Source organism: Leiobunum rupestre, chromosome 4 (genome assembly GCF_980474605.1).
Source record: "Leiobunum rupestre chromosome 4, qqLeiRupe1.1.hap1, whole genome shotgun sequence".
Lineage (NCBI taxonomy): Eukaryota > Metazoa > Arthropoda > Arachnida > Opiliones > Sclerosomatidae > Leiobunum > Leiobunum rupestre.
Window position 1 is genome coordinate 46,518,252 of NC_143387.1, and position 13,400 is coordinate 46,531,651.

The 13,400-nt window shown below is 35.5% G+C and overlaps 2 protein-coding genes across 4 annotated transcripts in view; one reads left to right on the top strand and one right to left on the bottom strand.

The window, feature by feature from the left end:
- Positions 1 to 7,535: 7,535 nt before the first annotated feature.
- LOC149947999 (U6 snRNA-associated Sm-like protein LSm5) lies at positions 7,536 to 8,472 on the bottom strand. The gene is made up of 5 exons (XM_090172547.1): positions 8,369 to 8,472; positions 8,030 to 8,125; positions 7,927 to 7,954; positions 7,748 to 7,820; positions 7,536 to 7,679 (listed from the first exon to the last, which is right to left on the bottom strand). The coding sequence occupies exons 1-5, from the start codon at positions 8,412 to 8,414 to the stop codon at positions 7,647 to 7,649; spliced, it is 276 nt and encodes a 91-aa protein (XP_090028673.1). The 5' UTR covers positions 8,415 to 8,472; the 3' UTR covers positions 7,536 to 7,646.
- A 553-nt stretch (positions 8,473 to 9,025) lies between these two features.
- Positions 9,026 to 13,400, top strand: part of trio (trio Rho guanine nucleotide exchange factor) — a 146,997-nt gene continuing 142,622 nt past the window's right edge. For 2 of the 3 annotated variants that reach the window (XM_090172527.1, XM_090172529.1), the window contains exon 1: positions 9,026 to 9,269. In XM_090172527.1, the coding sequence (XP_090028653.1) occupies positions 9,203 to 9,269 (67 nt within the window). In that variant the 5' untranslated portion in view covers positions 9,026 to 9,202. The remainder of the gene's footprint in view (positions 9,270 to 13,400) is intronic. The other variant, XM_090172528.1, reaches the window with a different exon arrangement.

Consider the following 13,400-nt stretch of genomic DNA (forward strand, 5'->3'; position numbering starts at 1 on the left):
GTTCTTACATTTTTCTCTACTTCGTTGCGTATGCGAGTGTCCTTCTATAATGAAGAACATGAACTGAAGAGATTTTAAGCTCTACATTCCCACACTTGGTTTTTAAAGTTTGTCCGTTACTTTCGTGATAGTTTATCGCCATCTATCGGAGGGTGGTACCAGAGAGGTTGGACATTTGACAAAATACCGTACAAAGGTTTTATTAAAAATCCACAAATCCAAAATCCAAAAGGCAAATGTCCGATCCCTCGTACCAGAGTCTCATGCTAAACATCCATTCTTGGTTTTAAGTATCTTTCACACTATACAATTTTGTCAGTGCCAAATAAGTTGTTCACGTCCGATGTATATAAATAGGTATTTAATATATTTGTGGAACTTAAAGGGCAACGCAAGTGACCATGCAGGGGGGTAAATTATCTTATAGATAAAAAGAACGACTGCGCATGCGCTATCTGCCTAAGCCTTTCCCTCTGTAAAAAAAGCAGAACCATATTTGCCGAATTTATTTTGTATAAATGCGCCTCTCGCGGTTTTTACGCAAAATCCATGCATTCTTTAGTCGCGAAAATGGCCGAGGAAAGTGAAGTCTCCGTGCTTACCGACAAATCGGATCCTAAACTTCTACAAAATAAATGTAATAAAAAAATATAAATATTCTGTCGGGGTATAATGATAGGGAAATTGTTAAGGGAGACGGGATTTAGGAGTGTGTGTGGTGTTGAATTTTCTTAATCCAATGTGAGGCTAACGGCAAAGATTTACCGCGTCAAAGGCCTAATGTTTCAACTTCCATTATTAAAAATTCACAAATAATTTTATTTCAAAACATTGTTAAATCGAAAATATCAAAGTCCAACTCTCGGAAACTAACCCAGTTCTTTTCTCCATAATAAATAAATTAAGCTAGGCCTAAATTCCTGGATTCGTTGATTGCGAGCTAACTCAGCGAAGAAAATCGAAAAATTCGCGAATGAGAGCGAAATTGCGCCACGTGGCTACACCAAGGAGAAAAGGGCTTTCGCCCTGTATAAAATCATCCTTGGAAAACCTACTTACGGCTTGTTGAAGAAAACATAGTTCCCCCCCTGCATGACCACTTGCGTTGCCCTTTAATAGTACGACAGTGTTTCGAAGGTGGGTTAATGATTATCCTCCAATGAGATAAATAATGTAGCAGACGATAATATATTATTTTCTAAACGAAATTTACAAATTAGGTTTAGCCAAGAATATATTTATTTTTACAACGGGTCAAAAGTTTCAAATTTCCCTCGTCAGTGACGTTACAGAATTTCAGATGTATATATAATTCGAACAAACTTTACTACCCGAAAAGTGTACAAACGTTTGCTGTTTACACTGGTTAATTAACTTCCAATTAGTTGGACAAATTCGGTCGCCAAACTAATTGGCATTTAAAAGTTGTATTTGCGACCGACACGAGTCTTAAGTAGCATAACGGCGCTAGCTTCTCCTCCTATTTCCAAGCTTTATTCGCCACCGAAACCAGTCTAGGTGGTGTAACGGCGCTAGCTTCACCGAGGTAGCGCATATGATCTAGTGTCAGGAAAGTTTTTTTCTTAAATTAACTTATCGTCGGGAGTAGTGGCGTACTCCTGTAATCCTGGGCGTCTGGGAGGCAGAGTTTGTGGATGGCCGTTTGAGGAAGACCACCAATCCCCCAACGGGTGGTTGGAATACTTCCACCACGGGTGTCCTCACCCCTGTCCCCACATATCCCCCCGTTGGCGTAGCCGTTACACATATCTCGCCCTGATTAATCAAATGGACGAGAGGACTGAATTGTCCCACACGTCACAATCGACTAAAAAAAAATTAACTTATCAAAATATAAGCAAGCGATGCAAAAATTATGTTAAAATGCAAGTATCATTATATATGAAGTCAAATTTACCAATAACGATGAGGAAAAACTAATAGCGTCTGCTTTAGCCGCTGCCTACCTAGGTTTCTATGGCAAACCAAAGATGGCGTAGCGATATTTTCCGTTCGCGAATAGTCTCAACGTTCCTTTAGCAGTTTCGTGCTAATTTCGATGGAGACTTATGCCGAACAGTCTATAGACGAAGCTGGAAGTCGTATAGCCGACGATAACTGATTGGGGCAGATGAATAGTTCAGAAACATTTGCCAAATCTAAGAAAGATTTTCTTCCCGACAAAGGAAAAGGGAAACTTTGAATTCATTGGTATTTTAAAGGTTCATTAAAGAACTAATTTAAAAACAAAAGCCAACAATATTAATAATGAGTTAAGGGTAAATAGTTGGATAGTGAGTATGTAGATGAAGCTATATTTTATATACTAGAGGCTTACATCGATAATTATTTAGAAAACAATGAAAACTACTTTTCTCTGCGATGGCTGGAATAACGTGTCCAAATCTTTACGTTTTTATAGAAGTTCTTCAAAAGGGTAGAGTGCACGTAAAAATCTTAAATGACGTTAAAGGGATTCGTGCCAAAAAGCGAAACCAAGAGGTATATTATGACATACAAGAAAGAATTCACAACTTAGTGCAAGATTTCATAGAGGGATGCAAAGATATTCCACAAATTCTCCGTGGAGTAGGCCACAACATAAAATTAAGACGAACTAATTTTTTCTGCTCTGCCAGTCGGTTGTATATTTTTTCCTTGCACCCTATTATCAGTGGAACTAAAGTAAAAGTTAACGCGCATATGAGGGTTTTCGATAATAAAGGAAAATTTCATATCCGCAATCAGCCATCACTGATCTCATAGAAATAGAAATGAGACTAGAGCCACTACGTTTACCGCCAATCCCAAAGGAAACGGGCAAGCTAGTAGGCTGCCATTAGGGTGGAATCGGGCTATCCGCGCCATCTGAGAAGCGCATTAAACATTATCGCCATGGTTAAGGCGTAAATTTTTAAACTGGTGAGCCAATGCGCATCGCGTCGTGCGCAGTGACGGTACTTTTGTGTTTGCGTTTTTCGTGTCTATAAACATAAAAATTCCATTTTTTGCTCTGTACTAACCGATTTTGGAAAGAAATAAAATGCTCATCATAAGTATTATATGAATTATTTTATACTAATCTCGGAATATAAGTGTTTCATTTTCAGCGAACTTCAAGACCTGTGATTGATGTTGAGTTGGGGATGGACCATAGAATTTATAGAGAGGAACGGAAAGTGTAGCCTCGAGCCCTCGACAAGTCGTTAAAATAATCTTCACGTCTCAAAGCTACGCGCTAGGCCTATTTACTTCCGGTTGCGTTCCGGCTTTCTATTGGCTGATCGAGAAAGGAAAATAATTTCAGTTTCTACACTCTCATTTGCTGATTAAAATTCTTATTTCTTTTATCATTGATCCGCGGGAATCAGGATTTCGCGGGACGTTGATGAGAGTATTTACATTAATTTAAATTAATTTTATTAGATATTTATTATCATTTATAAGTAATGGTTTTCGTGAAATTTTTAATATGTGTTGTAGAAATCAAAACAGAAAACACATTTATCAAATCTTAAAGCTTAGGCCTTAGCGTTTGACGCAAAAAAATAATTTACCTTTTGTAGTCTCTATACATTTAATTTGTTCCAATCATCGATAAATTATTTGTCGTCGATTGGAACAATTTAAAAATATAATATTAATCGATAATTTCCATTAAAAATGAAATTTTTAGACTTTAGAATTTTTTAAACCGAGCTAGATCTATGCGAAGTTGTAGCAGACAACAGAAGAAATGACCGTGTTACGTCACAAACTTTAACCGGAAAAGAGTAGACCTAATCTACTTGAAGTCAGAAATGCGACCGACTTTCCGTTCCTCTCTATAATTTCTATGGATGGACCATCATCGCAATAGTTTAATTAGAAATCTAGTTATGTTATATGCCAAAAATCGCCTGAACAAAATTTAGAGAGGCAAATACCGGGAATAGGGGTGTGCAAAATATTTGGTTAGACCAAATGATTCGATCGAATACCAAATCGAATAGCACTTGGGAAAGTTCGCGAATATTCGTTTTTCTTGGTCAAATAGTCGAATATTCGAAAAGATAGGAAAAATATTTGGTATTTTCAAATAGTTTGCAAACTGGTCGAATAACCGCGGGTCTTTTTCTAATTTGTTGAGTTTCAAGAACATCAGAGGAGAACGCTGTGAAATTTCCGAACTAGTGCTTATTTCTGGCACCTCTCTTTAGGCCACCGCGGCAAGGACCATATAAAGAGTAACTTGCACGTCCATTATTCGTACCGTGTGTATTAAAACTTCTTAGCGAAAGGCAGAAGCTGTTTATTCTAGCGCCTATTGGCTAGATTATTCGCGTGTTCTTTATTATGGAATTTTCTAGAATAGCAAAGTAAAACTAAAACGTAAACCAAGTTCAAAACAAAGTTTATAACTGGGAGATAGGTTGAAATAAGTAACTCTTTGGATTTTTCGGGTTTTAATTTTTGAGTTCACTAAATTATTGGTTTAAAATTATTATAAATAAAATTAAATATTATTTTTTTATTTGTAATAAAAGATCTGCTCCTTCGTGTTTTACATATATTGAAAAACTCGAGATTTTAATGAAGTGTTGGCAAAGCATGAAAAATATAGCAGATCCTTTGATTTAAATTGTAGTTAGTAGTTCGAAAAAATAAAAGTCGCTAGCTGACTTGGGCCTGGGGTAGTTAAACTTTAAAAATTTGTATTTTAAATTTTGTTTGTAAAAGTTTTCTTTGAAAAAGTTTAGTATTATAGTTTAAATTGATTAAATAAAATATAAATTATACATTTGGTTTAGTATTTTACTATTGCAAGTAAAATGAACAGTGATTTCAATTACTTTTTTATTTTTTGACAAATATGCAAATTATTTGGTTATTTCAAAACCAAATACGTCGAATTATTTGGTATTCGAAATACTATTTGGTATTTGATCAGTTAACTGGCTTAAAATTTTGCTCTAAAAATATTCGACCAAATTATTTGACGTTATAAATATTCGATTTGGTATTTGACGTGCCTTGAAAAAAAAATATTTGATATTCGATTCGATCCCCAAAAAATGGTATTTGCACACCTCTAAGTCCTGGAAATGAAAGGGAAAGCAATTAGACATAAGCTTTCTAAGCTTATTTTATTTCAAGGCCAGTAAATTTAAAACGTTTATAAAGCTGTAATTTACGGTAATGTAATGCGAAAGTAATGATTTTCATAGTTGTTTAAATAACTTATATAATGTCATTGAAATAATAAATCTGTCTTTTTTATAACTCTACAATGTCGAAAACTGATCGAAGAACGTAAACAAACCAGACGATATTACTTACGACGTTATGCCACGTGATCATATATGTTCCAAGTTTTTTATTAGATGACGCGGATATGGGGGTTCCACGCTAATGGCAGCCTTCTAGCTGGTACATCTCCCCCTATCCGATAGTGGTTCTAGTGTCATTTCTAATTCTATGGTTCAGAATGTGCAATTTTGTAAGTGCCAAAGTAGTAGTTCATTAATTGTTCGCCCTGCGCTTTTCACACCTTTCCGCCAAAAATGGGTTTATATTAAATTGTTGTGGGTCGGAATAGTACGACAATTGTTCGCACGACTGCTAACGATTTCGGTACCTTCAATGGGATTATTCGTATTTTTAATTATCATCTGCTATACTTTTTTTTTAATCTATTGTGACGTGCGGGACAATTCAGTCCTCTCGTCCATTTGATTAATCAGGGCGAGATATTTGTAACGGCCACGCCAACGGGGGGATACGTGGAGACAGGGGTTTGGACACCCGTGGCGGAAGTATTCCGACCACCCGTTGGGGGATTGGTGGTCGTCCTCACACGGCCATCCACAAACTCTGCCTCCCAGACGCTTGGGAAGTTGGGATTACAGGAGTACGCCACTACTCCCGGCCGTCTGCTATACTGCTTTCCATTTCGCAACATTATATAGATAGCAGACGACGGTTCAAAGGTTTTAAAGTTCCGGCATCAGTGACATTACGGAATAGTAAATTTCATTGGCTGAATTTCAAATCGTTGAACATCTCGAGCAAATTGTACACCCAAAAGGTATACCAACGTTGACTGTTCGGACTGGTTAATTCACTGCGAATTAGTTGTGCAAATTTGGTGTCTAAACTAATTGGCCCTTAAAAGTAGTATAGTCTGATTTAAGAGTCGTTCAGACTATACAACGTTTAAACGCAATTAGTAGGGTTGTTAATTTTCCGGAAAAATAAAATGCGGAAAAATTTCCAGAAAATTTTCCGGAAAATTTTCCGAATTGCGGAAAATTTTCCGCAAATCGGAAAAATAAAAAATTAAAACATAAACTACTTTTCAAGGGTTTTTAATGTTTTAAACTTTTTATCGATTTAAAATGACTAATATCAGTAAACATACTACAAAACATTAATAGTGTTACATTTCAACCAGTTTAAACTAGTCTATAGGTTTAGTTTTACTTTTAGATTAGAAAAAATGGGGTGAAAATGCCGCTTTATTTAAATTTGCAAACAATATATTAGACAAATCATGGAATGAAAACGTTTTTAATATTTTTCGGAAAAATACGGAAAATTTTCCGGAAAAAAGGCCTCGGTAATTTTCCGGAAAATTTTCTGACTTACAACACTAGCAATTAGTTTGACCACCAAGTTTTCCTATTAATTGCGAATGAAATAAGCCTCGAGAACAGCAAAATGCAGGTACACGTTTTGGGGAACCAAGACAAGTTGGTTTTCGAGTAGGTAACCAATTTTTGGGAATTCAATTTATTAAGATATCTAAATAGTTGAAATTGAATTATTCGGTGACGTCACTTACGGCGACCTCTAAAACTTTGACCTCTTGTCTGCTAAGTAAATAATATTGCAATTATTGAAATACAGGCCCAGATTGACTCCTTTGGGATTGACTGAAGAGGGGCCCCACGCCGCCCGGGTATTGAATTAAAATCTAAATGGTAATTTATAGGACAACAAATAACGATTAAAGTGTACTAGATTCTACGTGCACATTAATTTGAAATGTCGAACGCGTCTAAAGGACCTTTAGGAAAAATGTATTATAAGCAATATAATAATCCCAATTGAACGGGGGCCTTCGGGCAGCTAACGCCTTTTGTTTATATCGAAATGACAATAATAAAAAAAATCCCTAAATTTCATACAGGAAATAATATTGCAGAAAAAATAGCAGACGATAATAAAAACACTAATAATCCGAAAAAACGTTAGCCCTCTTGTGAGCCATTATGGTATTATTGACACTTCCCAAACGTGAATATAATTTTAGTGTAAAAAGAGTATAGGGTGACCAATTAGCCTTTCAAAAATCCAGAAGTTTATGATCTCCTCGCGTTGGCTGCTAGGTGGCTCTATGAAATCTGAAAAGGCAAATAAAACAGTATAGTCTGAACTTTACTTTAGTCACTCTGTCCCACATCTGCCTGGCAGAAATGTCTGTTAGCCAACAAGTTAAGTAGCTGGCCTTCAACTTTCAGAGCAAGTGATTAAATACAAAATGTAATGCAGTATTGTGAAATATTATACATTTTATTTTGACGATAACTAATATACATTTTAACTGTTATCACGATCGATGTTATGATAATGAAACGATGATTAGATGATTTTTTTATTAACTACTAGGCATCAGGCATTTCTCCTCCTGGTACCATCTGTTGACAATCATAAAAGTATATAGGCATGTTACAATATCACACTTTCACGAATTACTAAAATTTACCATAGTTATATTATTTCCATTTAATAGAATCTGATCCAATCTAGTAATTCTTCTGCCCTCTGGAGTGCTCTCACTGTTCAAGAGAAAAAAACGAATTAATCGCCATCTAGTGTCAATTACTTAAAAATAGCATGGACATGGACATTTAGATTCTAAAAAGTATGTAATTAAAAACTTACTATTCGGTTACGTCTTCAAGTACCATGTCTTTATATTTTATTATTAAGTTGAATATCATGACATAAAAATAATGAAATTATAATTATTTTAAACAAAGGATACTGACAAAATCGTCAAAACCCAATAAAGTTCCGACAACTTCCTTATCGTTTTTCATTATAATATGAATTCTCGAGCCGATACAAGTATCAATTAGTTCTGAAATTAAAATTTTACGTTATGTTTGAAATGAAGTTTTGTTCGCTAGATGGCAGCAAGACCGCCGATATCAATAGGAATATTAGCCTCCGAGACTACAGGACTTCACTGACTTGTGCACTTTAAAAGCTATTATATTAATTATTTAACCAACAAGCATGTGATTTGATGGATTTTTCAAATAATATACGTTAAATATTTTTAAATATTAAAATCACAAATAATATCAACAAAATACAATACCTAAAGGCAGAAGTGTCGACGGATTCGGAATACTAGTGGCCGCCATTTTAAACCCCAGCTATGAAAATGAAAATCGATCCAACTGTGCAGAGCTGCCAGATATAAAGAACCGAATTATCGTATGGAGTTTCAACTTGGATCATACTATTTGGAAAAATAACAGGAAGTCAGTTAGTCCCAAAAGTGATCTAAAAGTGATAAAATTAAATCATAGTATGTATAAAAAAGATTATCGTTATTTGAGACCCTTCACTTGTTCCAAAAGAAAAGAAACCTAAAATTTTACACGAATCGTACTTTAAAACGTAATATATCATATGATTCTATTAACAGTGAACGATTCTACCTTCGTCTAATAATACGATCGAAATCCTACATCTGGCAACTCTGTAACCCAGTCAAGGACGCTATATTCGCTGGACTAGACAATATCATAAAATTTCCGATTTATAATTTTTTTCAAACGGCGTAAACTATAATTTATTGAAGCGTGCCTACGTGAGAAATATCAAATTACAAAATATAAAGTTAGCATATAAGATTTAACGTACATTTAGCTCGGAGTACGTAAATTCTGTTGAAATTAATTTTGTATGTTTCGAATCTGGCAGTCGCGTTCAGGGGCCATTCAAAATTCATAATGCTCGACTTGGCGTCGCGCAAGACGCTCTTTCGCTGGAGTTCCCCGTTGGTAACTTGGTAACCGAGGCGTAGCGTTTATATCGGATGCGGAGTCTCAATAACGTTTATGTCTTTAACGGGATTCTCATGTTTTCAACAATTAGAAATGATTGGAATACCTGATAATAACCGGTGATAATTCGTCGTGTGAAAATGAGTGCTACCGAGTCGTCTACAGATTTATCGAGTGACAGCGATGGAGCGTTTTACTACAAAGGAGGTAAATATACGCACCCTTCTTAAGCGCCTAAATGCGAGCTCGCTATTATTGCCAAGGCTTAACACTCCCTATGATTCAACATTAATCGAATTTCATACCGTTGACTTTTAGTCCTCTAGACATGTTTTAGGCCTCGGTTTATGCAAAGCGTTAAATATGTTTATTTTTTATTTTTACGAAGAAAACGCCCCATTTAGCGTATTACAGTTTACGGAAAGCAGGTTATTTTACATAGAAATGGCTAGAAAAATCCCCTAAAGTTTCTTCTATAAAATCGACAATTTTTTAACGTTTTAGCGCTGCGTTTTAAATGTGACAGTTGACGTTTAAGTCGAGCATGTCTTTATTTTTGTCCGTTTTCTGAAAAACGCGTTTATAAGCATATAACAGCCCGAGGCTTATTAGGCGCGTCAAAACCGAGAAATAGGCGAATATCCTCGTGTATCTGTAAAATCATAATCCAACTAACAATGTAAGATAAAATATATTTAATATTTTAAAACGGTGAAGTATGTAGACGTGATTATACGAAAATTAACCTATTTTAAATTACTTATTTAACGTAAATTAAAAATATTTAACGTAGATTAACCAAAATATTTAACGTAGATTAACCAAAATATTTAACGTAGATTAACCAAAATATTTAAGGTAAATTAGCACAGCTGTTTTATAATAGATTTCGAAACTATAAGTCCTATGATAAACTTTACATAAAAATATTTGCCAATTTAAACTTTTAACACCCAAAAACCAAATCCGCAGAGCAAATATGTATATTTTTAGTTGGGCATATGTATTAGGTTTATTTAAATGAACAACACGTAAAACCGCCGGTTCTGGTGTCCTTTGTACTTGATGGAACTGTATTTGTAGAGTTCCTGTTTATCGTGCCCCAAAGGAAACGGCAAACGGAGAAAATTATATGAAACGTGCAAATTAATTCTACCCATTCATTTGTTGTTTTTTTAATTAGTTCTTTTTCCTTTTTAAGCTCTTTATTACGCCTCTACTTCCTAGTTTAGGTTATGAGACTGTATCACACCTATAATAGAGTTGGGCCTAATTTCACTGAAAGCTCCCACGCTCATGCTTATGATTTGGTTTTAACTATTTCGGTGTTTTAAGAGGCAAAAGGGATCGTAACACCTATTATAACTCGTTTTGTTGTTTTCGAACGAGTTTCTGGTATTAATCTATGCCCTTTACGCATTCGAAATATATAAGTCGTAAAATACTGCCTTATTTGGTTGTGAACCATTCTAGTTTTATAAGGCATATTTACGTAAGACTGTAACCATTTTTTAATAGTAATTATAATAATAATAATAAATATACGCAACTTAAGGGGGAAGAATACAGCTAAAGCCTCTTATTCGTTCAAGCTGAACGTTTCTGTTTTAACAATTACATAATTTAATTATATTTTTGTTATTAGGCTGAACCTTCCTCTAGTGCTTAAAATGATTTTGATAATTCTAATATTAATAGTTAACGAGATATAAGGTCCTAACTAAAGGGTAGTTTGGGCGCTTGCCCAACTTGTTTAGCTCCGGGGGTCCGAATTAAAACTTAATTACTTTAAATTTTAAATTGTCAAAATTATTTTCAGCACTAAACAAGAGGCTCTTCTACGCTTAAATATTATTTTTATAAGTTAAAATACAAAATTTAAAGAGTTCAGCTTGAAATAGCGCGAAAGTAGACAATGGCCACTGTAGTCTTCCCTTTAAGTCAAAAATAAACCATTGAAAAAAAATTATCTATATAAAGAAATCGTCAATTTAAAATTTCGAGATTTTCCCCAATTTCGTTAAATCTGCTGGAGCCTAGTAGAATTTTCAAAAGGAATTATAGACCGCATTGTAGTTATTACAGTTCCAAATTAGTTAGGCGAAATTTCCTCAGCGTATTCCCGCGCGGAACATAATGCAAATTAGATATGTTTAAATATAAAACGCTTTCTTAACTTTCGAGCTACGAAGATGACTTGGTATACAAATGTCTTTTTCGTATATTTGAAAACGCCTACGATTCACTAATACAGCTGATATTAAGTCTACGCGCTTAGAAACGTAAACTTAACCTTCTTCCCCACTTTCGGTCAAAGTGTCAGTTAAAAGTCGACCCGCAACCAGTATGTTATTTTTTATTTTGAAAAAGGCACATTCCAAGATCATTTAACGCGGTTCTGGGAATGGTTCATTGCCGCTCAAATTTTAACGGTTAATGGAGTATATCGCTCAGCCCCCTCCGTGGAAAACGTGTTTTTCTCGCCAATATAACCCAGGCAACTACCCAATTTCAGTTAGGAATATTAATAATCGCGGGAATACTTTCAAGTTCACGTTTCTTTCCCCCACCCCCCGGCAATATTGGGCGCGTTCATTGATATTCGAAAAGCATTTTTTTTACAAAAGAAAATCTTAAAAGAAAAATTAAACTCTGGGAGGGGATACCCAAAACATAAACGGTTTTAATAGCGTCCTCCGTAAAGTGTTTGCAAGTCGGTCCGCGTCTTGAAAACGAGGAAAAGCTCTCCGTGAAAAGGTCGATGTACAACAAATTTTCGATTGTAATCGTATCGAGTATTACGAGGGTGAAAATAAGACGCTAGAAAAATCGTTAATACAGATAAAGATAAAACCGTTGTTGTGATAGATATAAGCGGTATATTTATCCGAATTTCATCGCGAGTTTGGAACGCTATGAGAGATCTCTCCGTGAAGACCTTGTATTCCGGCCTGTTCCCGAAATTGGCTTTGCATAGGTCGATATCGGACCGCGTGCCCGAGTTAGTGTTATCCGCTTCCAGATGTATAAACCTCGTGGGAGCAATGGGTGAGTCTCGTTATTCACTGTTTTTATTTAGTTGTTTGGCGCGGTCCCGCGGAAATTGAAAATTTATATCGCGGCGCGTTTTTCTACGCGAGGAAGATCTCGGCTAAAAAGCTAAAATTAGAAAGGCCGTTTCTGTATGGAGAATATGCCTACGCGCTCGGGTAAGACGGCTTGAAAATACTCTTCGCCGGGGAGGCCTCCCAATCGGTTTTAATATAAATTTCGGATGGCGCGCCTGTACGCTTTTCGAGTAGATATTTACTCTTGTCCTTTGGGGAAACGGGCGCTTTCAATGTTTTTAAATTGCTGGTTTCGAGGCTATTTTAGGTGGTCTCCTTCTAGTTGACGTCAAACGATAGATGGCGCTGTGTTGCGAGAAAGGCTTCATTTTGGAGATATTCAGTTTATTATCATACACTAACATATGTAAAATCGGGTACTTTCACCGAACCACAATGTCATATTTGCCAATAAAAACCGCATACCTAAATAGTGCGGAATTAGTAAAGAACCACTTTTAATTCTTCGAACAAGAATACTTAGAGAATGTGTATTGATGAAATTCGTTTGTTGACATCGATTCGCGGGTCGCGGTGTAAGCTTGTTATACACTTTTCAGACGATGCTTGCTTTAACAAACCAATGTTAACTTTTTATTCTCTTTAACTTAACCCGATTTTATAAGCAGCGTCGGAAAAGAGTATTAGACTTATCTGTTAAGTCAGTAAGCAAATCTGATCGCTACTTCGTCACCTAAAATAAAGACATTTGGCATTTCGGAAAATGGTTAACGAAAGCTCTATACAGGGTGTTTTGAAGGAGTTGTAGAGGGGTATAAGCAATATTATAATCTAGTCTTTGTTGGTGACGTCAATACCCGGAAGAACTTTACGAAAAGGTCTACTTATTAAAAAAAAAGGCTTTGATATTTATAAACCAGACTGTACCGAAAGATGTCACTGATATTCTTTCAATCTTAAAGATTTTAGGATGTCACGCAACTTTTCTTCGGCGGGGAAATAATTAGGGATAAAATGCGAGATGTAATCCCCGCCTAAACTCTTTTGATAATGATGGCGTTGAGACGATAAGCATCGGGCAGGTACAATACTTCCTCATACCGATAACGACGCTATTGTCAACGGATAAATGAAAACTCTTTTTAATCACTTAACGCGGTATTTATTTTCTTTTATAAAATGGGCGTACGGTACTAAACGCTAGAAGAAAAGACATAAATAGATAACGGTTATCAAAAATATCGGCTCTTGTCAAGATGTCAATTGTATC